The sequence below is a fragment of the Convolutriloba macropyga genome, chromosome 8 (genome assembly GCF_964194025.1).
Source record: "Convolutriloba macropyga chromosome 8, txConMacr16.3, whole genome shotgun sequence".
NCBI classification, from domain to species: domain Eukaryota; kingdom Metazoa; phylum Xenacoelomorpha; order Acoela; family Convolutidae; genus Convolutriloba; species Convolutriloba macropyga.
Genome location: NC_134475.1, coordinates 1,545,098 through 1,572,806, shown reverse-complemented (window position 1 = coordinate 1,572,806; position 27,709 = coordinate 1,545,098). Strand labels below are relative to the sequence as shown.

General features: G+C 37.0%; 1 protein-coding gene across 2 annotated transcripts in view; it reads left to right on the top strand.

Annotated features, from left to right (window-relative positions):
- LOC142344373 (E3 ubiquitin-protein ligase HECTD1-like) overlaps positions 1–26,925 on the top strand; it is a 120,637-nt gene extending 93,712 nt beyond the window's left edge. For both annotated transcript variants that reach the window (XM_075395971.1, XM_075395972.1), the window contains 5 exons: positions 17,954–18,750; positions 19,013–19,177; positions 19,835–19,996; positions 22,586–22,755; positions 25,932–26,925. In XM_075395971.1, coding sequence (XP_075252086.1) covers positions 17,954–18,750; positions 19,013–19,177; positions 19,835–19,996; positions 22,586–22,755; positions 25,932–26,053 — 1,416 coding nt within the window. In that variant the 3' untranslated portion in view covers positions 26,054–26,925. The remainder of the gene's footprint in view (positions 1–17,953; positions 18,751–19,012; positions 19,178–19,834; positions 19,997–22,585; positions 22,756–25,931) is intronic.
- Positions 26,926–27,709: the final 784 nt, after the last annotated feature.

Here is a 27,709-nt window from a genome sequence, read left to right as displayed (position 1 = left end):
CTTTCCTTCTTTATGGAAGATGATGCATTTATCCAGAGCTGCTTCTGTATTAATCGGGGTTTCAAAAGTGGGGCCGAAAAGTAAGAGATTTAACACAATTGTGAGTAACATTTTCATATTTCAATAATATCGACTATGTTTCAGGACAATCTTCTACTGATGTGGCTCTTCTGAGTGTTTCAACTGGCTCTATTTGGTCTTCCGGTGTTTATTTGCTCATTTAGTTACTTTACTCGGGCTTCTAGACTTAGTTTTCTCAATATGGCACTTGTTTATGTGATGTTTGTTTATTTCAGGTGTACTCTACTTTTAGGTGATGTGCGCTGATGTGTGTATTTATTGATATTACTACTGAATATGGTGTTTAAACATGTTGAAGTGTGGCTATTTGGTTGAATGATGGATGTGTGATGATGGGGATAGTGGTTGGGGGGGTCGAATTATGCAGTCTGTACATGTTTTTTCGAGTTTTTCAGATTATTTTGCCCACAATATTGCACCATGTGCTTTAATATCACTGTTTCCTCTTTAATTATTGGATGTTGCACAAATGGGACCAGATTTGTCGGAAGGAACGCTGTTCACTGGTCGAGATTGATCCATCCGAAATGTAATATGACAGCGGTAGATAATGTAGTTATTGACAGTGGGAGTGGTGGTGGGACTGAGTGGTGGGTTATTATTATATTAGTATTCTTTTTATTATCATTAGTATCTGGATTGTTGGGAGCGTGGGCAAATCGAAGGAGGAGGAGGGAAGTGGGGAGATCAGAGGAGGCTGTCGAAGAAGATTCAGTGTGACTTATTATTTATTTTTATTTTATTTAACTATATTAATAGTTGTAATATTGTGTAATATTAATATTAATATAACTGTGTAAGGACTATTGGGACTGACTTTAATATTGTAGTTTTACATGTAATATTGACTGGTGCTACTAATATACTTCGTACATGGTGCTAGTAATATGGTAGTAATTAATATATCAAGACTTGTTTTGTGGGGGGGTTGAGGATATAAGTAGGGGACAAAAGGAAGAATTAGAGAGGCGTAGTAAATAAGTGAATGCTAGTGAAGGGTGTAATTGTGTGTTCAGAGCGTTTTTGTGTGTTTTGCGGCATGTGTTATTAACTATTAGCGGTCATTATAGCATGGTATTTAAATGTCCTTGGCAATTATTGCGTAATTTGTTCTGTTTGTGTGTTTTCATTCCTGTGATTGTTCATTTTTGACTTAACACTTTAGTTTTCTGCTTGTTTAATAACTAGTATGACTCAATTTTTAAACTTTCAGATAGTTATTGTGAATCATGGATGTTGCCCAGTATGAGGATTTTCTGACTTTCTTGCGAAGCAAGTCGTTGTCTCAGTCTGAATGGATGTATCCATCATTTGTTCGGTCATCTGAGGAGCGACGAGCTTATCGGGACAAAGCAGAACATATGGTACTGGGGACAAAGAACGTGAGAACATCAGAATTGGCCGTACATCGGGAGGTGTTGATGTACAAAGTGGAAGTGAAGGTGGGCAGCGAGATGCAAGTTCAGGAGAAGGAAATTCCAACTCAGCAGATGGTGTCTCAGGAGTTGGCTTCGCTTCATGTTGGGTTTAGTGCTTCTGCAAAGCACATTACTCGTGTGAGGTCACAAGTCGATCGCCTGAAAGCTTCTGGGTTCTTCTTTCCACGGTCAATGGGAGGATTGCAGGCCGCTGTTGAAAGGTAATTGCATATATTTATAATAATTATTTATATTTTTTTTTGTTTTTCTTTAGTTTGTGTAGTAGTTGTAGTATTTTACTAGTTGTGAAGTGGTGTATGCTTATTGTTTAGAGCTAATCGTGAGTGTGTGCCATGTTTCGTGAAGAAGATGTTCGGCAAAGAGGTGCACTGCACTTTTTTCCGTGCAAATCTTCGTGCAAATGTGTGTGCCGAATTGGGGTACGAGTTTTACAATGACATTTATGCTGAGCATGTGGACATAGTGTCATTCAAAACTCCAAAGTTGCTTGGTGCGGCTGGTGTGAGGGCCGAAGTTGGTGGTCTGTGTGCTCTCAGTGCTCTGTACTACACTTTAACTGGTCGGAAGTCAGGTATGTGTTGTGTTTTGTCGCAATTTTCACTAAGTTTATTACGTTAATTCACATTTTTTTCGGTTTGTTGCAGACAAGAAGGTTCCCAAGCATAATGTTCGCGCTCTACGCTTGGCTATTGTGGCCAAGATGCGTTCGCCTGGATTCTCTGAGCTTGTAAAGGACCAGTTAGGGTACTTTGTGTCGGAGTATGAGATTGCTGAGAGTGAAGATAATGGGTCTTTGGCCGAGTTCTGGGTAAAGTTTTATTGTAATTACTGTTAATTTTGATATGTGCATGTGTAGGTAGGTACTCTTTGAGGTTTTGTTGTTTAGTTTGTCGGTATGGCTTCTTTCCTGGGATGCAACGTCAATATTTATTGGCAGTATACTGAGGAAATGGGGGCGACTGGGTGTGTTACAGGCATTCTATCAATGCTAAAGCCACCGCTCCTGCTGTATTGATCCAGTGCATCGGGAAATTCATCGACAATGAGTATCGGTACCATTGTGAGCCAATCGTAGACTTTCCAAAGTGAGTATTGAGCTGTTTTTGTGAAGATTTATCGTGTTTTTTTTTTATGTGATTTTGAGGCTTTTTGTTCATTATAATGACATTTAAACGGGTTGGATGAGGCTGAGCGGTACGTGACTCGTTCTACTAGGACAAGGGGTCAGTCCGGTCAGTGTACTAGTGGTGGTGGTACCGTAGCTGAGGATAGTGCCGATGAGAAATGACTAGTGTCGGTGCAATTGTATTCATCATATAGCTTAACTTCATTTATAGGTGAGTTTTTACTTATTATTTGTCAATTGTAGCTTTGATAATTGGTTTTGACTGTTGGGACTAGCAGCTGTGAAGTGTGTGAACGTGTGGTAACATTTTAATTGCAGTGTGTGACTTTATAATGACATATTTGTGAAAGTGAAATTTTGGTGACAACGACTTTTTTGATTTTTGGGCATTAACTTTAATTTACTTGTCAATTATTGATCATAGACTGGTTCTAATGGTTCTAGATACTTGTCCTGGTTGTTAGCAGCACTTGTATGTAATTTGGACTGATTTGGAAGAGTATTTGGTACTAATTTTTTCGTAATTTTGGTAATTTTTCCGCATCAGGGCTGGTGTGGTAAATAGGTGAATTTTTCAATTTTTATTGAACTTTGGGCAAATTTTTTGGCTTGGCCCACTCAGTAGACATCGGTGGGGAATAACTATGCAATAAATTCAGGTTTTTGGACACTTTTTGGTCAACTTTTTTTATTGATGTCTGAAAAAACGAAAAATGCGAAAAATTGAGGGCTCCAGCGTCACTCAATTTTTAAATTGCTCCGATTGGGCTCAAAATTGGTAGATCGTTTCAGGGGCTCAAAAAACCCTGCAGCGCAAAAATTTGGCGCAATTTAAGCATTTTTCGCAAAGTTATGACTATTTTCGTGATCTGAACCTGGCTATTTTTGAATCATCAAATTTCGGTCTAAATAAGTCTTCACTGTTCATACATTTTTGCTATTGGATGGTCACAATGGTACTGTCTGTGCTTGGTACTAATGTATGTTACTGAATTATAGGGTTTGAAGTTATTTATCGGGTCATAACGTTGATTTTTGGGTCCAAAATGCGAATTTTCAAGTATGATTTTTCCACTAATTGAGCTTCTTCGAGACATGTGTCAGTCTGGTGATTCTCTAGTGGCCTAAATCAGGTGCTAACTGTTGTTACTGATATCTGTGGCTATCAGGGGTAGCATTTTGGTAGGTTTGGAGTTGATTAACTTGGGTTTTATACCAGTTTTTCTGTGAAATGTACTGAACTTTTACTTGTGAAGCGTCATGTTTGGTGCATAAGTTGACATAGATTGAAGATAATTGATTTTTGACAGTAATTGTGGGTCATACTAGTGAGTACTATGTTAGTGGCAGCTATTGGTGTGGTTTAATGCATTATTTGACTATACTATATTGAGTTTTTCACTTTAGAATTTCGGACCAAATTTTGTGAAATATCTGCAATTTTCGATTTTTTCACTTTTTTCAACATTTATGAATTTCTGTGCGATTGTATGGGTTTATTGGGCTTGGGTAACTACTAGGGAGACTGAATATTGGATATGGGCTCATAATTCGGCTATTTGATACTATTTTTATGTTCTAAATTTGGCTCTGTTTTGACGAATTTGAGAAGAGTTTGGTAGGCTTCAGTTTTTTGCTATTATTTCAACATTTTACTTAACAATTTTCAATATTTTTGATATGGGCGGGTAGAGCTTGAGCATGCGGATGTTTGAAGCTAATAATATCAGGTTTTCGATCAGTATTTTGGATTTTATGAACATGTTCGTGAATTTTCAAAAAGTCTCCAAAATTGAGGGGCCCAGCGTCACTCAATTTTTAAAATGCTCCGATTGAGCTCAAAATTGGTGAATCGCTTTGTTGGCTCAAAAAACCCTGCAGCGCAAAAATTGGGGTGGTTTTGACTATTTTTTGACGAGTTATAACGTTTGTGCTGCAGTGAACCTGGGTTTTTTGAAAAGGCCCAGATAGGGGGTAGGTTATTGGCTATGAGGCTAAGAAAAACTTGTTCAAAATGATTGATATTGCTATGGTTGGACTGCTTATGAGTGGGGCTAACTGAATTAACAATAAAATTGGGCATATTCGGGTATTAAGATGCATGTTAGGTCACTTTTTTCGGAAATTTCACTCGATTTTTTGTGACTTTCGTTACTTTGGCAGTCTTTTCTCAGCTTGTATTGGCACTAGGAGGCTGGGAGTGCATATTCTGAGAGCTATAGATGTGGGAGTGCTGATGGTGTGGTTAATTTTTGTCAGAAGTTAATATTTTTGACTCTAGTGGGAAATAACTGGATTTTTCCTGACAAAATTGTGGCGATTTCAGAGCTTATTTGGGTTTAAGTCTTCACGGTTGATACTGGGACGAGCTGGGACTGGTTTTTATGGTACTACAAAGCTAGTGGGGGGTATGACTAGGGTTTTAGGGGGTATAGGTGGCTTTTATTGGGTCAGGTGGAGAATAAAATGACAAAATTTTTGAAGCAGTGAATTGAAGCAGAAGCGCAATTTTCGTTTTCTCATCATTTTTCAACATATACTTGGAAATATTGGGTTTTAACGGTTGTTTGAGGTTGTACCATGTGGCTGGTAGCTGGGGGTAGCTGCTGGAGGCATTTGGGACAGTTTTTGGCATGTTTTTGGGGTATAATTTACACTACATTTTAATCAATTTTAACGCACTTTGGTAGGGTTCGGTATTTTTGTCATAACTCAACTTTTATTGATTTTTGACGGAATTTTTGGGCACTGGGGTGTCAAGCGTGAGCAGTAGGATGGTCTAGGGCTATAAAATGGGTCAATTGAAGGTTTTTTGTAGGAGTTATCATTGAATTCGAGCGGATTCGAAAAGTGTCAAAAATTGAGGGCTCCAGCGTCACTCGATTTTTAAAGTTCTCCAAATCGCTTCAAAATTTGCATGTCGGTTCCTCGGCTTGAAAAATGCTGCAGCGCAAAAATTTGGAATGATCGGGGCATTTTTCACAATTTTATGACTGTTTTTCTGAGTTGGACCTAGGATTTTCGGAAGGGTCAATTTTAGACTAAGTTTTTGGTACTTAGAACGGGTCGAATGGGGTCAATAATGTCTGGAATCGCTTCTACTGGATGGGGGCTTTTCAGAACAATAGGTTAATTTAGGTTCGGACAAGTAGTTTTGGAGATATATCAAAATAACTGGATTTTGAGGTCAAAAATTTTCGGTTTTTTGGCGATTTTTGGGCTTTAGGGCTAAGTTGCTCAGGCTTGTTGGGCTTTTGGGGCGGATGAAGGGTACTGCTGGACTGTACTGGGTCTGTACATACTAATGGATATAGATGGTGATGGGTAGAGGGTCGCAGACTTGACATATAAGCTCAAAAATGATGTTAAAATCTAATTTATCATAGCCACTGGCGAGTTTTGGAAGACATAAGTGTGGAATTCCTGCATCTATTACTATTTCTCTCAGCTCATAGAGACTTGCTAATACAGATTCGTAAGTTGGTTTGTGGTAGTATCTGAATTTTGTAACTAAACTGATGATATAACGTTCGGAAATGGGGTCGAAGTAGATTAAAACTGAGCCAATATCTGGTGGATATCTAAGTCTAATTGCACTTGGGGCTGCTGGGTACCAGCTTTTGACTTGTTGGGCTAATCCCTTTGCCATTGCAAGGTCTGCTGATATACAGTGTGCAAAAGAGTATGGTGAATATAAGATATCTGTTGGGGAACTTAGATATGTTGCATTTATTTCTTGACTAAAATGGTTTAAATTTTGATTAGATGAGCCTGGTGAAGATTTTTTTGTTTGAGATCTGGTTACTGGTTTGTCTGTTGAACTGCTGGGCTTTTTCCTGAATATTTTGCTATGCTAGATCGTACTTGGTCTAATTTTGTCTCTCTACTTGGAGTATTTGACTGTTTTGATGCTTGTGCTGATGCTTGTATTGCTTCACGTTTTTCTTCTTGTTCCAGTCTTGCACGAGCGTTTTTTGGTCTAGGACTGCCTGATCTTCTGACTGGGTTGGTTAGGTGAGGGTTAGATCTATCTTCATCATGTAACTGTATTTGTCTAGTTATTTTAAATCCTTGCACATTTTTCTTCTGTTGGTATTCTGGTGATTTGAAAGCACTTTTCTCTGCTTTTCTTTTTGGATTATAAGGTCTGGCTCTTATTTTTCTATCAGTTAAAGCAAATTGCTCTTCGTGTGTTTCTGGAGGCGATTCAATATCAAATGGTACTATTGACGGCTGTGGCTGTTGAGCTGGTAGAAACATTTCATCGTCTGATGAGGATGATACAAGAGGAACACGAACTTCTGGTTCTTGCTGTCTAATTTCATCAGCAATTAACGGATTAACTGGTATTCGGACAAATTGTTCTGCGTCCAGGTTTAGGTCAGCTAGATTTTCATCTGAACTGCTATTTTCATCAAATAAATTTGGGATTGCTTCGTCTGAACTTGAGGAATCAAATACTGGAAGATGGACTGGGGCAGTTCGTGGTCTAACCGCTGGTGCTACTACCCTTGCTTGGGCCGGTGGGGCTGCTGGAGGTGCTGCTACTGCTGGTCCTGCTAATGGTCCACCTAGGGGAACATTTATGGTAACTCTGACTGGGTCCTGTTTCTCTTTTGTAGCTTGTTTTGTCTCCTTTTCCTGTTCGTTTATGAGTTCTGGAATATGCTTATCGAAGAGATCTGGTTCCATGTGCTGCCTTCTAGATGGATCAGGTTGAAAATTTGTAGGGTTAATAACCTCGAGGTCTTCAGGAGTTTCACTTGGTTTAATTGGTTTTAATCTGATGCGGCGAACACATTGGGTGTAATTCGCGTTTACTTTTCGAATGATGTAGTTAGAGTCAGTAAGGACTTTTTCCACTTTATAAAGCGGTAGCCATTTCTGAACTTGGGAAGCGATTACTGTCGATTGCTCTAATAACTTAGGATTCAAAAGTAAACAGAAAGATTTTTCCGGAATGGGTTTTGCTGATGCTTTTTGATCATAATACTTTTTGTACTTCAAGTATGCGGTTGTCAGTTTTTCTTTGTTTTCCCCGAACTTTTGCATCATGGCATCTTGCAGTTCATTTACGAAGTCAGAGTTTACTGCTACTGCATCCATTACTTTTCTGGAGAACCGTATGTCAAGGGGTTTTATGGGTTCTCTGCCATGGAATAGAGTTGAAGGACAACAATTTGTCGCTGAATGATATGAAGTATTATGGATAAAGGTTGCACGAGGAACATATTTATGCCAGTCTTTCCATTGTTCTTCTGTATTAAGTTTCAGAATTCGTTTCAGTGGTCCGTGAGATCGTTCTACTGCTCCGATAGTCTGAGGGTGCTTTAGTGAGGCGTGCTTCAACTTTACTTCTAATAAACTTGCTAATTCTGACATTAATTCAGAAGTAAAGTTGGTTCCTAAGTCACTAAGTATCGTTTGAGGAATGTAGCTGTGCTGGAAGAACACCTTTACTAGTTCTCGGGCTACTGTGTCAGCATATCCATTTGTTAATGGAACTGCGAATAGGTACTTTGTGAAAACATCTATTGCACTCAAAACATACTTATATTGCGATGACTTTAGGGGGCCTACTAAATCAATTTGAAGCATATCTCCCGGATATGATTGTAGTGAACTGACTGGTTGTAACTTTGGTGTAATATGGCTTTTTGGTACTCTGTTCAATTGTAGACAAGTAAGGCAGTTTTTGATGAAGCTAATGAATTGATCGGTGAAACCTGGGTAGTAAAATCGCTTTCTAAATTCCTGAATTGTTGCTTTGATGCCTAAATGACATGCTGTTTGTGAATTATGGAGCCTATATATAGTCTCTTTCCACAAATGCTTAGGTACACAGAATTGTTTATGAAGTACTTTTCCAGTATCATCATAAAAATTCCGGTATAAGACATTCCCTTCAAGAATTAATCTGGTTAAATGTTTGTGATACTTTTTTAAACTTGTTGTAGCATACTTTAAGTCTGGTTGTTGATTATTTTGTTGAATGCATATTATTACTGTTCTAATGTCTGCATCTTTTTGCTGCTCAGCTGCTAAATTAAGGCTAATTAAGTTGTCTGTAAGATCTGGAAACTCATCTAGTGGATTTGGGTACTCAATTGAATTTATTTCTGTTTTTCTTTTAAGTTTTAATAGCCCTTGAATTTCTGTTACTGGTAAGTTACTTTGACGTTTTTTGTAGTCTTCATAATATCCAAGTTTTTTAAGTAACTCAAGTTCGTCGTTATTAATTTCGTCACTAAAGTTTTCAGTATCAAATAGTACATTCAGTTCAACATCTGGGTTTTGTGCTTCTGTATCAATTTCTATTTCTTTGACTGGAATTCTGTCTGTTAACTTTAAAGACATTGTTGCTGTTTTATCATTCTCCATTCTCGAGAGAAAATCTGCTGCATAATTAGCGCGTCCAGGAATGTGAGCAATTACTATATTAAATGCGAGTATTCTGTCTAAACAATTCCAAAGAGATGGCGGTATTACTTTTGACTGGAAGAATTGTGTGAGGCTTTTGTTGTCAGTTAATATAATTACTTGTTTGCTTGATCCCCAAATGTAGTGTGAAAAGTAGTCCAGCGCGTAGTACAAAGCTAGGAACTCTTTGTAATAAATTGAGAACTTTAATTGTGTAGCATTAAACAAATGCGATCCAAACGAAACGGGAGCGTATGTTTTCTTTTCTTTCTTTCCTGTTTCATTTACGTAGTCTTCCACCATAAGTACAAAACCTGCACCGTGGTAACTAGCGTCACAAAGAATTACATACTGTAGACCTGGTTTTGGCAATCGCAATGTTACATTCGTTGCTTCCATTAGATCCTTCTTTATTACTTCTAATGCTTTTACATGTTTTTCTGTGGTTTCAATTACTGCATCCTTCTTCAGGAGCTTGTAAAAGGACATTAGTTTTTCACCTAGATTAGGGATGTAATTTCGGAAGAATTGCGTGAAGCCGATTAATCGTTTTACTTGTTTTGTTGTTTTCGGCATTTTAAATTTATCAAGAAATTTCGTTATTTTTGATTTTTCTGGTGATATTCCTTCTGCACTGATGTTATTTCCAAGGAATTTCATTGTGTCAGTTGCTATTTCACATTTTTCGGGTGACAATTTTAATCCAGATTGACGTATACACGTAAAAATTTCTCTTAAAGAGGGTACCAATTGTTCAAAATTTGTTACTGCATTTCCAATATCATCCATAAACTGGGTACAGTTTCCTGATGCTAAACATGGGTCCAAATAATGTCTAATGAAAGAGCTAAATCCAGTTACTGACTTATTCAATCCTTGTGCGAGACATTTATATGCATAAGTTCTCGAAGCAAAGTTAAATGCTAGCAGTTGCACTGATACATCATCTGCCATTTGCACACAGTGCTATGCTTGAGAACAGTCAAGTTTTGTGAACAATTTTTTCCCGGCAAAGTAATTTATTTGCTCATGTTGGAAATCGGGAAGTTGGTATTCACGTAGTCATTTTTCAGCAAGTGGTTTACTTTTCTCAAGTCAATTAATAGTCTAAGTCTTCCTGAATTCTTTCTTTGAGCGAAAAGTGGACTACTATATCTTGATTGAGACAAAGTTGTTATCAGTCCGTAGTAATGCATTAATGCTAATTCTACTTGTAATTCATTTCGCAAGTGCACAGGTGTTGGAGGGCCTTGTTCATAAATTGGTATGCATCTTTCTGGAGTTAACTTTATTTTTAAATCTGTATTATATCCAACGTCAAATCTGTGTTTCGCAAAAATATCACTGAATTCGACTAGTAGTTCACCTACTACTGCTTTTTGCTCATCATTGAGGGCTGATTTTTCCCACGGAAACTTGCTCAAAAATGTTATTTTATCCTGATGATTACCCTTTGGATCTAATTTCTCCATTTCTTGCAGTTTTAGCAATTGCTCATAGATATCTCTCTGCAAAGGCGACAAATTTGTCGGATCTGGGCACGTTTCAGGCGTTGGGAACCATAGTTTTTCATATTCCGGGGCCGGTTTCGCTGGCTGAGATTTTCTTTTCGGGGTTTCTGTAACTTGAATTAATTGATTTATTTCTGTTAAGTAATTTTCGCTCATTTTTGCAACATTTATTAATTGAGGATCTACTTCTAACAACTTTTCAGTTTGGTCTGATGTTAAGAATGAGAATTTGGCTATTTCTTCGCCTTTATTTATGGTAATTGGGTGGTCAGTAATGTTCAGGACATAGATGTAGAGAATGTTATTTTCAGCAACTTAGAGATGATGTTAATATTACTTCACTATCTTTTTCAAAGATTTCGTTTGGAATTATTACTCCACAAAGGTCAGTGAATGATTTTAGTTTATCATAAAGCTTACATTCTAATACTGCTTGTTGATTCGGCTGTAAAACTTGCTTTTTCTGTGTATAAACTCCAAATTTTTTTCGTTTTACAACTCTTCTGGGTTGCTTTTCTGGCTTTATTTCATTTATTTGTAGTGTTTGATCAGGGAATTTAATGTAACTTTGTCCTGGGCAGATGCTAACTTTATGTTTAACAAAGAATGGGTTGCCTAGGATTACAGGAGTTGTGACAATTAATACAAGGAAATCTTCTGTAAATGTTTGTGTGCCCAATTTAAATGTAATTTTAATTGCTTTATCAATTTTAACTATATTGCCGTTTGCCATTTTAACTTTATCTAGATCAGGTTTTTCTATTTCTGTTATTGAGTTATTATTTGTGTTACTTAGTTCCTTGTAGAGTTCACGACTTATCACATTTGCAAATGCTCCTGTATCGACTAGTGCGCGTCTTTCTAATTCTCCATTAAATTTAACTTTAACATAGGATAATGTTCTGCCTAAAAGTGGGACAATGCTAAATAGTTGCTGAACATGTGGTATTGGCTTTGGTACGGGTTGAGGTACTTGTGTTGGGAGTTGCACAGAATTATTAACTTTACTTTGATTATTATTACTTTTGCGTTTTCTACGCTTTTTATTATTGTTATAAACTGGCTCTATTACTTTATCTAAACTAGGACTAGACGTGCTTTCGTTATAATGGTTAACTGAGTTTTTATAATTTTTATTTTGTTTTTTAAAGTTGGGTGGCTTTTTTAGTTTTTTTGTTGATTAAATGGGAAATTCATACCTCTCATATTTCTGCTTTGGAGTGCACCAGCACGACTAAATTCTTTTGCTTTTTGCATACCGTATCGGTCTTGTGCTGGACTATCGTAAACTATACCCTGTCTAAGAAGGTTTTGGGGGGTATTTTTTGTTGGGAACCGATAAACTGGTCTATTAACATAAGCTGGATGAACAAATGGGGAACTGTCTGAAGGTTCGGTCCAATAATTACGAGTTTGTGGCTGTTCGTTATAATGAAACGGTCTAGGGGCATTAAATTGTGGTCTAAACTCTCGGTAATTGTTAGCACGGGGGGCGTACTGTTGCTGGGGCAGATAGTTTTGCTGAACTGGACTATAATTTGACTGATATTGAGGGTAATTTCGTCGATAATTTTGGTATTGAGGGCGGAAATTTTGTCTATAACTTTGTTTGTAGACTTGTTGAGGGTAATGTGGTGTGAATGTGTTTACTGGGCCTTGTTCTGATGGCTCATTTTTAGGTGCTGTTCTCTGCTCAAGTTTCTGCTCAATTTCTTTCTGATTATTTGAAATAGTAGCTATTGCTTTTAACATTTTATCAGTATTTGTTTCCGTTATTTCATTAAAACCGTCGTCGAAGTACTCTTCTCTGTTACACATCTCCCTTATTGCAATCTGTTGGCTAGCTAAGGTGCATAATTGATCAATGGTATCTGTATCTGGCCTTTCTAAAAGCTTAGGCTTAAGCCAGTTTGGCATGGACTTAATAAAGAAGCGCTTTATTTGCTTATTTTTTCGATTTTCTGACATCTGAAGGGCAGAATCTCTTGCTGCTGTCTCTCTTTCAAATCTACGAGCTTCTGGGTCACCTGCTCCTGCTGGCGCTACTACTATTTCAGTTGCTGGATATGCTTTATTGGCTTCAGTTCTTAACTTTACTAAGAAATTTTTAACAGTGTCTGTTTTTGGATTAAACTTTTTATTCTCTAACTTTATAATTCTGATCTCTCTCAAGTCATCCTGCGTGAATCTGTGTCTTAGGGCTGTTATACTGTCTTCAAAAACTAGTCCGGTAGCCTCTGGTAGGGTTAAGAAGTATCGTAAAGCGTCTCCTTTTAAATGTAATTGCAGAAAGTTCGCTTGTTGCGCGTTTGCGATTGCTGCAACTCCGATTGCACCTGTTATTAATTGTTCAAACTCGTTAAAATTGTCCGTTTCTGATCCGGAAAAAGGCGTGATGTTGATCTGCGCGTGTGCCATTTTGCTTTTTACCCGATTAGACTATATACTTTTCGTTCAATCAGTCTTATTTTCGTTCTAAAGTATTAAATAGCACGCTTAACTTAACTTAATGGAGAGATTAAGGGGATTTAATTGAAGAAAACAGTTAAATGAATAGCACAAGAATATCAGAAAAGAAACTACTGAAACCATTCGTTCAGAAAATAATAAAGAAGGGCTGCTTATAAACCTATTCCTAAAGCTCCGGTCGAATCGTCAGACTTATATCGTTGAAGCCGTATGGGCCGCCGAAGTCTCACCTCTAAAGAGTGCCCCTTAGTTTAGGAAAATTCGTGAGGACCACGACCGCACAGGCCTTGTGGAAGCTGCACTCAGATAGGCAACAGCATAATTGACCGAAGTCACTGTTTGATTCATTAACCTCCGGAGCTGGGTGGGGAAATAAAATATAATTGTTTTTATTTTATTTAAATTTATGTTTTGCCCTCTTTTAGTTAATATTTAAGTGATGGTTTCAGTAATTTAGCTTATTCTGATGTTATCTGATAATCAGTGATGATGCTGTCAAGATTAATATCTCTATCAGATTGAAGTTTGTGACGGATAAGGCCAAATTTGCGAGATTTCTGATTTAAACTTTTTGCTGTCCAATAAATTGCTACACGTTTATCATCTTTATCTAGCTCATAAATAACGATGGATTTATAAGCTGAAGAGGAAAAAGCACTTACTATCTGATCTTGTGTTTTATTGCTGTTATGGGTGTAATTGATGTTATTTCCTTCAATATGTTCAACAAAATTGGGGGAAGCTCGGCAATTATTAATAGCGGAGAGAATTTGTTCTTTATAAATTGACATAAATAAAGCACCAAAGTTAATTTTACAAATTTATTTACTCACAATATCCTCGTTTGCAAATACCCTATGTTGTTTTTGTCCGTTGTGGCGGCTGTGGTTGAGTTTGTTCCAGTTATTGTCCACTCAAACACTTTTGTATTACTGTTACACTTAGTCCACAGAGACACAAACACAGTTTCCACCCATTCTTTCCTTTGTTACTGCTTTTTGCGTTATCATTTGGTCGGAAAGGAAGTGCTGGATGTGGTTCTGGATGATTGGAGGCTCTTAAGGTAATGGAGAAGAAGAGAAGAAAGAAAAAAAACAAAATAAAAGAAGAAAATATCAAATTTATCGAGGAATTTATCGAAATATCGGTTCGTTAAACTGGAAAACAGTTAATTACTCCTGTCACCATGTTACGCACTGATTTTTAGAGTATTTATGTGGGTTGTTATTGATACAAATTATGGAGATAATCTAGAGTAATTTTTGCCATTTTCCAAGGTCTTATTTAGATGTTTCACAGTGCGATTTTTAGCAGATATATTTTAATAAAGTTAGCTAGGAAAAGCCTTTTACTGAGCGGTTCGGATGTGCGATATATCCACTAGTTGCCTTAGTTTAGGAGTATCTGCGATCTCAACATTATTTCTGACGAGTAGTCTCAGACTTGGAAAGAATTTTAAAAGAATTGCCAGTTCAATCTTTTATTATTTCCTCTGTTAGAATTAAGAAAGATGTCACAATAATTGAAAGAAAGTTTTAGTTTTATCAACTGATTTCTGAGTCGGTTCGCTGGTGTTCTGGAGATAGTGGGTTCCGCAGGTTTTGTGTCTTCAGTTGTATTGGTCCTTCGCAAATATTTACTGATTTTCAAGTAGGGCGATTTCCGGCTTTTGTACGTCTCTTGATGTTTGTTAAGTACATATACAAGTTCCGTATTAGCACCTACTTTATCAGAATAATTACTTCACCAAGTACATAATCTCTCATGAAGTTATTTACTGATTATGTGAATTTATCTTCAGGAAACTCAAAAAAGTAAATGTTGAGGCTTTTAGGCACTTGATATGTTTGCTGATAAAACTGTCAATCTGCGGTTGTTTTTTGTAAACATAAACAAATTAGAGGTTACAGGCCTAGATGGAAATGTTAGCTATAAATGGCCTTGAAACTAAATGAATATTAATTAATTTATATCACTTATTTATGGATATTTTAAGGAATATCATCACGTAACTATGAGGGACGAAATAGGGGCGTGACAGCACATATTTCTTGATTTTTTTAGTTAATTTTTTGCTTTTTTTTCTATTAATTTCATTAAATTGGATCTTCTTTTGCAACTTTCCTTGGATAATTCATATACGCAACGCCTTTTTTACCTCGATGTAATTTTGTTTTTAATAGCCTCGAAGTGATAGCGGCTATTATTGGGGACATCGTTTTTTTTAATTCTTCGGCTTCATTGATGATTCTTACGACCTGACTTCTCGGAATTGACTTTTTCAATGTCTTCAGTGACTTCTACTGCTTTGCAGTTAAAATTTGTGTGAGTGACGTCATTTCTGCTTTAAGGTCAGTTGCGTGACTTAAAGATCAATAGTGAGCATATAAGTAGTGCCAAACTTATATCCCCTAATTCCTCAGTTTTAGTCTTGAGTTTTTGATTTTGAATATCAGTTTTGAAAAATTTATGGCTTTTTCCTTATAGACCGTATGTCATAAAATTGACAGTACGTTTCTAACCCAAAAGTCTAATGGTCTACTAAAGGAACTTTTGGTCAATCTCCCTATCTTGTTTCTTTAGTTGTTTCAATTCATGGGGAGCCAGAAGCGTCTTTCGCGGCTATTTTTGGCAATCTGCCGGCTATGTTATAAAATACATATGCTAATCCGATTTTAGTGTTTTTTTCCAATTTTTGTCAGTTTTATGTATGTATTTTGGTTTAACTTCTAGAAAGTCTTTTTGTGCAAATTGAGGGACTTCAATTTTGCTTCAATAAAACTTAATCCTTTTTTGGCGGTATGTTTTTGACAAACAGTTAATGTTTTTTTCATAAATTTACTCTTATAAATTTTTTGACCATTTTTTTTGCAAATTGTTCCAATGTTTCCTATGCTTGAATTTTTCTTTTTCTTTTTTTTCTGCTCAGGAGGATCGAGCTTTGTCTCGGATAGCTCGTTGCATTTTCTATGTCTCTAATGCTGAACAATGGAATGTATTTGTTTTTCATTTTTTAATTTTTAACTTTCAAAAATTAAGAATGTATTTTTGTTACGGTGTTCCTTACGTTGTGTCCATCTTCTTCACATTCTAGTTTGTATCATTCTAGCTTTCTCCTCGCATCTATATTTATTTACGTTATATGGATTTTTGCAGTTATTTAAAAATTGAATGATGTCAGCTTTTTCTTATATTTTCGTCATTTCTTTGGTTTGCACTTGATTTCATTTAACCTAAGGCAGTACTGAGAGTCTGCTAGAAAGATTTACAAGATTTCTACTTCTTACTGTTTATTGCAACTTTCTTTCGGGCTTGGTATTAATTTCATCGATTCTTTTCCTTTGTGCTGCTTGTGTCTTTTCTATCATTATTTTAATTTTTGAATTAGTATGAAATCATGTTTTCTGGCGTATGTACAACAAGGGAGAAGTATGTGTTCTTTGTTTTAATTATAGTGAGTGAGAGAACGGTGAGAATTTTAAAGTGGAGTGAGAAAACGGTGTTTGAACAAAAATTCGTTTTATCTCTAGTGGTTTCTTGTTCACACGCGGCAAGTTCACTTTGATTTATGTTGTTTTTTTTTGGATTTGTTGGATCGGAATTTTTTCTAAATGGTTCTTCAATTCCATTCATAGTTTATTCTAGGCCTAGTTTTTTGTTTGAACCAAATTTCCATTTCTCGCTAGTGTTTTTTTTTTGTTCACATGCGGCATTTTGACATTGATTTTCTGTTTTTTTTGCTCTGATTTTTTAGAAGCGGTTTTACCAACTCAATTTCACTTTGATTTTTACTGTTTTTTATTTTTTGGATCAGATTTTTTTCTAAATGGTTTCCCCAATCCATTCATAGTTCTTTCTAGGCCGAGCTTTTTGAACCAAATATCTCTTCTTTCTCGCCTCGCTAGTGATTTTTTTGTTCACATTCGGCGTTTTGACATTGATGTTCAGTTTTTTTTCCAATTTTTTCGATCTGATTATTTTGGAAATGGTCATAGTCCGTGTTAGGTCTAGTTTTTTTTTTGTTTTGTCTATGAAAATTCTTTGAATTGTACGTCAGCACTTGTCCTGCTATCTTTTTTAATTCGCTTTACCTTTTTATCACGTTTTTCGTTTTACGTAAGTCACGACTTTCACGTTTGACTTGTGACTTACCTCACTCACTGTTTCAATTGAATGGCTTTTAAATCCATTCGCTCAATGAATTACGCAAGATAGTGAATACAGTCAAGGTCAAAAGAGCAAAATCAAAAGAGACTGGATAAACCGATAACGCCCTGTCATTAAGCCAATGAGAATTAGGTTATCAGAGTTCATTAGAGTGTTTACTAGATGATATTGGCATTAAGCTTATTAGCTTCCATTTTAGAAGCTAAATAAGTGTAGTTTTAGAATCCAACTGAAACTGCACGCCGAATTAGAACACTTTTTGACACTGAAAAAAATAGAAAATTATTCTGTCATTTTATCTCTTCTTTGTCTGTTTTGATCCCGATGTGCATCAAGGGCTTCATCGGCGGCTATTTTTTGTTCTTTTCATTAAATCTTGATACTTAAAGAAGCAATGGTCGTTGAAAAAGCAATAATTTTTTTCCGTTTTGGTACTTCGTTGGTTTTATTCTCGGACAGTTAGTATGCAATCTTTCAAATCACGTAGCAAGAAAGATTACAAGCATAATAAACGCGAATATTAAACGCGTGCTTAAACGTCATAACAAAATTTTAATATTAAGAACAGCACACACACTCACACATACACTTTGAAAGAAAACTTTTTTCCGGTACCGATAGAAGCCTGTAATGCCATTTTTCTTAGAATTAATCATTCGGAGGCATTTTACCAGTTCTTTAAAGGGCTTTTAAATTTTGAAAATGATTAGTAACGGCTATAGAGTCGAGGTTCTGTTTAGATTGAATTCGAGGGCGAAGAGGGCACTGGACTGGGTCCGACTCTGGAGTTTTACTCACTCATTGGAGTGGAGCTACAGAGAAAGAGTCTTGCTATCTGGCTTTGTGATGACAGTGAGACGACCGTGGAACTAGACGAAATGGAACAGAGTCCAACCGACAATAGACAAATTCCAGATTCTCAATTGTGGAACACCAGTTCTGACTCAGTTGGACCCAAATCTTTATTCCGAGATGAAGAAAATTCACCAGAGTTGCAATCTTCTATTGAAGATCTGACTTTGAAAGTTAGAGAGGAAATTGAGACCGGTCAGAACAAATCTTTGACAGATGTTGTTGATACAAAACCGAAGTTGGATCGAGTATGGAACAAAGACAGAGGGTTATTCCCAGCACCCTATGCAGCCAGTACTGATATTAAGAAAATCGAAGACATTTTCTATTTCATGGGAGCTCTGTTTGGCAAAGTGTTACAAGATGGACGAAAGATCGACTTGCCAATTAACAATCATGTTTTGAAACTTCTGGTATCGTCCAAAATTCCACTAGATACGAAATTAGATATGAAAAATGTGGAGAAATGGTTGCTTGCCGAGATGGAAAGCGCTGACATTATGACCTTGGTCGAAAGTGCAGTAAGTGACCACTTGGCGAGCTTCATGAGAAGTCTGAAGAAATTGGCAGATCAGAAGAAACAGATCTCGAATGATGTGATGTTGTCAGATGATGAGAAAAAGGAGAAAATTTCCAGTTTGAAGTACGAACACGGTGACGCCATTATTAGTCTGGATGATTTAGAGTGAGTTCTTTGAATAATTGCGTTCTTAAATATTTCAGCTATTATTTTTTTTCCTTGTGGTTTTTTGCTATTTTTCAGCTGACCAATTTAAACTTTCTTCAGTGAAAAGGGGATTAATTGATCAAGCTTTGGTTGATATAATCTTTGTCCGATCTGAGTCAATTTGTGATTTAGCGGTCCGGTCTGGCAATATAAGCAACAAGCGGGCTTCCATAATTGAGTGGTGTCTCAATCACTTGATAATGAAGTAGTCTTGTTTTAGCATGAGTTTCACCTACTCTGCCTCCTCGACTGTCTATGGGTTCGAAGAAGTGGACCTCATTCCCAATGGTAGTCACATCACTCTCACTATCCACAATGTGGAGCAGTACCTAAGAGCACTTCCAGAGTTCCTCTTCTGTCATGGAATCAAACGTCAGATGGCCCAGTCAGTATCTCTTATCAAAATCAGATCTATTCTATTTTCAGGGAGCTAGGAGTATTAGCTGAGAGAAGAGTTAGATATATTGTCCCCCCCCCCCCCATCTACCCCCCAGATTAGCTGACATTATCACTTTTATGCTCTCAGGCGCAATTGCTATTTCTACATTGTAGCGTGCTATATGAGTTGTCCTCGAACGTTCTTGCCACCCCTCCCTCGCTCATCACCCACCCACTGCGGCTAACCTCTATATTAAATTTGAGCTAGCTACTATCAAAGACCACCCCTTCACCTCGCCTGTCGTCTGAGAGCAGTTCTTGCGACGTTAGTTTGTTATCTTTTGCAAGTGGGCTCTTAAAAACGCCGAGGGTACGAAACAAGATGGATCCTCGAAAAAAATCTGCAGCAACCATAGAACCCTCTGCAGTTAAGTTAAATTTTGTTTGGCAATTTTCGGAGTTGTTGGACCCTTTATTGATCGCCAATGCGTAATGCGCTTACTTACCCCAGTAACAGTAACAAAATGCATGTCATTTTGTATCAACTAGTTTCAGCATATGCGCTCGGGGACAGCAAATAATGTGTACCCAATAAGCTGGGGGGTCAAACGGAAATGATGCTATTATGATCGTTGAATCTATTTTTACTGTGAGAATGTTTCAGATTACTGAGTGGGTTGTGTGCGGTGTGTGATGTGAGCAGACTTTCGGGAGTGGTGTCTGCCGAAGAGTTGAAGTTGATGCTGTGTGGCGAACAGAGACTGCACTGGACTAGGGAAGACGTCATTAACCACTGCCAGCCAAAACTAGGGTTCACCAGAGAGAGGTGAGTAATTGCTCTCGGAGATTTTAGCATGTGGCTTGTGATAAGCTCTATTAGCATCATTTTAAGCCCCTTAGTAGCATTATGGGCTGACTCACAACTGTGCGCCTTCCCCCTATATGTCAACTCCTTAGCATTGAGCACCCGCCAGTCGTCTAAGAGCAATTCGTCCGACGTTAGTCTGTTGTACTTTGACTGTTGTTTTGGAGGTCAATCCAAAATCCGCAAAACTAAACCAAAAAAGGGATCTTTTAGTGTGTGCTCCCAAGCTTATTGGGGGCACTGAATTACTCCCACAGGCGGAAATGGAAAAACACGAAAAAAATCTTTTTTGACTAATCGGGTGGTCATTGAACTTTTAATGGCGACTTTTTGAAAGCTAATCTTATCTACAAAACTTAGTTTTTCTCAATCTTTTGATAATGGTAAGAACTATTGTCAGGTGGGATCTTTCCGTTTGTCCCAACTCAATAATATGCACTCACTAAGCTGGGGGAGCAAACTCCCTCAGGAGAACAAATCCCTCAGGTGATATACACCTATCCACACCCTCTGACCAAATTTGCGGCAATTCAATTGTATGGCTATAGTTTACCTTACGTTTTTACCCATGGTCAACTGGTTCTTGTGTGATCAGAATCGCTGTCCGATTTCCGATTGAGCATTTGAAACAAATTAACTCGAGTAATTGACGGGTCTATTCTACTGAAATCTATGTATTTTGTCTTTTTCTCTTTTCTCCCTTTCACTTTCCCCTTTTTGTCTTATTTATTTCTTTCGTTCGTTTTTTCAGCTTTTTCTTTCTCGCTTTTTTGCGTTTTCTTTACCTTAATTTTTAATTGCTCTTGAACGAAGTTCATAGCAATTATTGTAAACGTGTTGCAAAATCTTTTTTATGCAAAATTTTTGCTTGACCATTATGATTTTTCGAGTGACTTTTACGCCCTCGACTTTTGCGTTTCGCGTGATCTAAAATTCTCTCTCAACCACAATTTCAAGCAGCTGAACTCAGTTGGTGGTAATTTAATACTAAAAGTCAAATAAAAAGTACGCCGAAACTAATGCCATTTTCACTTTAAATCTAAATAGGGGTATATGTTAACCTGTAATATGGTTATCTGAAGCCCACTATTGAATTTCTTAGTCCCATTTAGGCTCCCCCTTCCCCCTCCCTCCCCCGACTGAGACAAACTGCAATTGATTAGAGCTCCCACTAGTCGTTCGAGAGCATTTCTTCCGACTTTTAGTCGGTTATGTTCTCTATTTTAGTGCTCTGTTCTGTTTCTTTCTCGCATTTTTGTGTTTTTGTCCCATGGGTTTGCGCCAGTTTTAAAGCATGCGACAATTGAATCGTACCCTACATGTTTAAAAGGACTTAAGCAACGTGTTTTTGAGCAGATATGTATCAGCTCTTTTAAAAAAAATTTCAGCCAGTGCGCTCATTTGTAATTTTCATTGAGCTGAGTATGGAACGTGAAACAGCTTTCAGTGAGTGCTGCTCGAAATGAACTTTGTGGTTTACACTTCGGTTTTCCCAATGGTGTTCTTTTCTTTTAATTAAATATTTTTGAATAGGTTTTGCGCTCCCGTTAGTACAATGCAAAGCACTGAGTGGTCATTGATTACTCTGAAACAAAGGTTGTATCAATTTTTTCCGCTGGTTTTTAGTATTGCTGGTGTTTTTTTTGCAATTGTGCCATATGCTTTTCGTTTTGGTTTTAAAAATCTGATCGCAGGTTTGAGATTTTAGAACTGTTTCCTCGTTTGGTTTCATAACATGATAATTTTCAACCGTGTCGAAGCATGGTGGTTATAAATCAACAGAATATTGTGTTGATTAATAGCTGCCGTCTTCTCGGACTTCTATTATTTCTCTCCTATTTCTTACCAGTTGAAGAGGAGTAATGGCGAGCTATTTTAGCTATTTTCTGATCAGAGACTTCTCTTTTCATAGGATCAATTTCGAATGCCTCACCTAAAAACAAGTATTTAGGGAAGTCTTTCCAAATCAGAGAAAAGGTTTAAAAGGAGTAGTTTCTCGCCATTTTGGATACTTTTTAGCTGTTTGTAATATTTTCTTGTAAATAATAGAGGGCTTCGAGGTGGCAATTAGTCTCTCTGATAGTTTAATTGCCCCCTTTTCATTTGATGGGAAGCAGTTTTGTGATTTTTCCTAACATATGCTTAGGTATCAGTTCTAATGCTTAGTGCTAATGATTCTAATCGCTGAATCTTGTCGTTAAGAAACAGGATTGAAGCTACAATATCTAATTGAAATAGAGCGAACTTTTGTTCTTTTTTTGTCCTTTAAAGATCATTTTTTGTACTTATTTCCATCCCAATCAGGGTCATTGAAATCAATGGCGGCTATTTTCTGGCATCTGTGTGGTCTGTTTTTATTTTCTATCGATGTCATTGACTTCAATGGTTGCTATCCAGATATTACTTGACTCTTTAGGAAAGGTTGCCTTCTCTGCCTCTGCAAATGATCCAATTTTTTTAACAGTCGCGAAGCGATAGCGAGGCTATTCTTTGAATTGCTGCGCTGGATTTTATTTTGTCCTTGACTTGAGATTAATCTTTCCATTTTAGCCGTGGCTTCCAGTTCTTCGCCAGTGTGTTGGCCAGTCTGACGCAAAAGGAGCGGAAGCAGTTCCTCCAGTTTGCGACAGGCTGTAGTAGTCTGCCCCCTGGTGGATTAGCCGCCCTTCAACCTCCACTGACTGTTGTGAGAAAAGTGGACACAGCGGATAGTGACAGAGGTATGAAACAATGTTTTATTATACAAATATCGGTCTCTAAACTATCAAGGCTAGTTTTAACCAGTTGTCAGTTTGAATCAGAGGTAGAGTAATTCTTGAGCTGCTTAACAGGAATCATATGTACCATTCTTACTCTCGCCTATGGATTTTACCTCTAAACTTTTGGTGACTCTTCCGATCCAAAGAGTTTTTATATCACTTTTATAGCCGGTCTTGAAGACTTTAGGGCCAAATATACTTTTAAAAGTGAGGAATTTTTGCATATCGGACCAATTTTTCATATTTTTTTGGGCATAAGTTTCGTGGATTTATTTATGGGAGAACCACATTATTTTTTTTTTGCTTTCTTACATGACGTTTTCTTTTTTGATTTAATTTCCTTTTTCGCCAATTAAATTGTTCTCTCACACCACCCCACATAATTGAAGTAGGCTGAAAAGTTAAAAATTGGGTCGCCGCGATCTTTTGACATCAGTTTGTTCAATTTTAGTCAGTGATGATTAATTGCTTTCGAACGAAGTTTGAAGCAATTATTGTAAACGAGTGTGGAGTGGGCTTCTCCTGAAATTGAATTCAGTTACTGATCTATGCTTCCTTTTTATTTCTAAATTATGAAAATGGAAATCACTGTTCAGCTTATTTGCAGTTTCTCCTAGATGCATGATGATTTAGTAAGCTGTTTTGGAAGTATGGACTCTTCGAATTGCTTCCAGAGTTTCTCCGGCCATGATTTTTTTGTTTTCTGTCTACAAGATTTTCGTTACAACCATATGACGTCCTGCTCAACTTAAATCAGCTTTTGTTCGTTCATTCATTGATGTCATTTTCATATTATTGGAGTCAGGGTTTTTGTTCATTTGCGTGGATATTCTGTTCGTGGCACGTGATTTACCTCCCTCTCAAATGATTTGTCCTCTCCATTTTTTTGCATTCTTTGATTGGAGGTATCGATGTTAGTTGAGGATTTTTGGCTATAATTGAATGTTATGTGAGTGCAGCTCTATAGTTCTTAAGTCTATATCAGTATCAGTAACAGACATCACAACAATTTGTATAAAAGTTCCTTCAAATGTTTTTAGTCACAGTTTTTTTCCTTTGTATTTTTAGACTACTATGAAGTTATCGCAGCTATTTTCTGGCAATTTCTCAGCTTTATTAATTGCTCTTGAACGCAGTTCATAGCAATTATTGTAAACGTGTTTGTCTTTTATTATGCAAATCTTTCGCTTGACAATTTTGCGCTTTTCTTCTATAACATTCTTTGACTTCTCAAGTGACTTTTTCACGCTTTCGTTCATCATTTTTGAGTGATCTCTAGTGCTCCGATGTTGCTAATATAAAATCGGTTGCGGCGTAGCAGAATTAACTGACTTGTAGCGCAGTGGTTAGTGAGGGTGGAGATGGATCGAGAGGTCAATGGTTGGAATCCCGGTGGGGTCAAAGTTTTTTGCACCCATAAAGAAAAATTGATCTAGGCTAGAGCCCCTGATGAATTAAATTGCCTCGCATGTCGTTCAAGAGCAATTCTTCCGACATTTGTCGGTTTATGTTTATCTTTCTTACTTTGAAGTGTTACTGCTTAAGCTATATAATTTTGTAAATTGATATTCGCAGTTTAAATGATAATCGTCTATCGGAACAACAAAAGGCGAAGTCATTTCTCATGGGACAGGTTTTTATATTGTCGATTTGGAAGAATCATTTCAGTGAAAAACACTTCTTAGTTGCTTAAGAAAAATCAGAACTTAAGAAATATGGTGTATAATTTATAGCCGCCGCAGCTTCTCAGCCGGCTATTATAGCGCTCCTATTTTTTACAATTCAAAGAATTTGAATTGTTTTGGGGTGCTGTCTTTTTAAGATCTGTTCACATATTTTTGAAGTCAAATTGTAGTAGTGATTTTGGTCACGCCGAAACAGGAAGTGGAGCGAAAAAGCGCGTGGTTTTGCAGCGTGAAAATTGTTCGCTCTAATTTTAAAGTAGAGTGAGAAAACGGTGTTAGAACAAAAAATCCCCTTTCTCGCCAGTGTTTTTTTTGTTCACATGCGGAAATTTCACTTTGACTTTTCCTGTTTTTTCGATTGTTTGGATTGTATTTTTTTTCTATGTGGTTTTCCCAATCCATTCATAGTTCATTCTAGGCCTAGTTTTTTGTTTGAACCAAATTTCATTTTCTCGCCAGTGTTTTTTGTTCACATACGGCATTTCTGACATTGATTTTCTGTTTTTTTTTTGGTTTTTATCTATTTTTTTTAAATATGGTTTTCCCAATTCACTCATAGTCCGTTCTAGGTCTAGTTTTTTGTTAAGTCAATGAAAATTCTTTGAATTGCACGTCAGGTCTTGTCCTGCTATGTTTTTTACTTCGTCGAATAAAATTTTCACAAACTTAGTTCACAGCTTGTTCTATATTTTTCGTGAAATCTTTATGACTTTTCTAGGCTAGTTTCGCTCTTCTCTCAGTCTGCTAAAAGTGTTTTTAGACAGCACTTGCTCAACAAAGCAATTCAAAATGAACAGAGTCAGTATCAAAAGACGAAATCAGAAATAGAGACGGGGTAATCCCATAAAGCCCAATTTTAGATACCGGTTACTCAAATTTTGCTCTTAGTTACCATCTCTAATGCTTATTTGTATTGATACTAACCCCTGTGTGGTCTCATTACGAAACAGGAGTACGTTCAGCTCCAAAATGGCATCAAAATAGTTCGCACTTTAAAATTGTTTGCACAAAAATTATTTCTTTCTTTAGTTTTTTTTCGCTTCTTTCAATCCCAATCTTGGTAATGAGAATTACCCGGCGGCTATTTGCCGGCAATCTGCCGGGTATGTTTTAGTCTGAAATTGTAGCTTCATTTTTTCTTGGAACTAGTGAACTAAAAATTCATTGATTTCTCTGAAACGAAGTTTGTAGCATTTACATTAGTCCAGCTGTCTTTTTATGCAATTTTATGCAGTTTCTGAGCTCTACTAGTCTCTAAGGGTACAATTCACCGAAGCTGTCGTGAATACATAAAATAATGATGCAAAGTCAGTTTGGTAGTTCGGACGCCTCACAACTAAGTCATGGCACTTTAATTTCTATTTGTCATCTAAAAAGCCCGTTGGTCAAATCAGAAGTCCCCGTGATAAGTTGAGCACAGATAGGATTGTATTGGTATCTTTTTTCCTTTAGGTGCTTATCCGAGTGTAAACACGTGTGTGCACTACCTGAAGCTTCCCGATTACTCGAGTGAACAGATCATGAAGGAAAGACTCATCTCCGCATTCAGTCAACAAGGATTCCATCTTAACTGAAGAAGTCAATCGCAATTTTCAACTTTTTTCCTCTAACTCACTTAGTGAAATGAAACACAACAATTCGCGTAGATATTTCAAATGTCTTAAAGGGCATAATACTGAAAGAATAGCATCTTCTAACAATAACAACATCATCGGCAAACTATAGATCGGATTTAGATGTGAATTTGTAGTAATATGTAGATTAGTGGCCTTTATGTAATTTGTTCCATATATACTCGTTTCAGTTTGTTCATCAATTAATACTCAGAGTTCCAGCCTGATAAGTAAAGAAACAATTGAATTTAATTAAATAAAATATATCGCATTGTTTTTTTGTACACTGAATTATGGATGGCTGGAGAACTAACTTTTTATAGTTTGGGTTAATTTGTTTCTTAGATGAATTAATTCGCTTTGGTGCTGTAATACAACACAACGTAGATGATCATCTTGGTAATAACTAACAGCAGTTATTACTTCTTCATGTAACTAACTTAACTTATTCTAACCGTAACAGCAACGCCTCTGTTTGTGTGTTACGTCATAATTTCCAGGCCCCCTTTTTCAGTTGGACGATTGCTTTTAAATACTTGTATTATCACTCAAATGTCAATGTTGCTTCCTGCAGCTGGAGTTCCGAATTCGTTGTTTTCGGAAGTAAGACACAGTGTATTATTTGTTTGCGGCTAGTTGACGATTTGTTAAATGTGCTTAAAGTTGGTTTGTTAGCAGTTTTATCAAAAAGTTGTGGTTTTCGAACTCAATCAATGTAAAAGTTCTTTGCAACAACCGAAACAATGCCTGTTCTCTAACTTAGCTATTAGACTAACAACACACTACATCAAATAATTGATCAAATGTTCTTAATTCAATCTTTTATTCGCCTGTTCTGTCATTTCATTCGAGTTTTTTAATCAAAGGAGACGTGATGGATACAGTTAAATGATTAATTGCTCTCGAACGAAGTTTGAAGCAATTATTGTAAACGTGCTGGTCTTTTTTTTGCTTGACCATTTTTGAGCTTTTCGCTCTAGAACAGTCTGTGACTTCTCAAGAGACGTTCACGCTTCACTTCATTTTGAATAATATCAATTGCTCTCATTCTGAAATGAATTTTATGCAACTATAAGTGATTGTTAGCGGGTGAGTAACAACGCTGTCGTAGCGTAGGGGAAAAGATGTCCGACTACTATCCTGGGTGTCGCGGGTTTGAACCGGAATCATCTATATTATTAAATTGAATTGCCTCCCGCAAGGTTTTCGAGAGCAATTAATCCAACGTTTGGCGGGGGGGTATGTTTGATTGCTCTCAAACGAAGTTTAGCAATAATATTAGTCCATTAGTGGTCTTGTATGCGATTTTTCGTCACTCATTTGACTTTTTGTCTTCAAAAACGGGATAAACAGGTAGCGCCCGGAGGGCATTAAGGGCTCTTTAGAGGCTTTCAGCTTACTAGACAAAGTCTGCAATTCAGCAAAACTATTTTTAGAGACATAAATTCATGTTGTGAAGGCGGTTTCTAGAGTTTGACTCCCACACTTCAAATCCCCCTTCAACCCCCACCCCTGCTAATTGTTGCACTCGTAACCCAGAGAGTGCGAGTGTCAAGCAGGCGTACATTAAATTGGTAGGACCTTGATATGAAAAAGCTTGCAAGTTCGGGGACACCG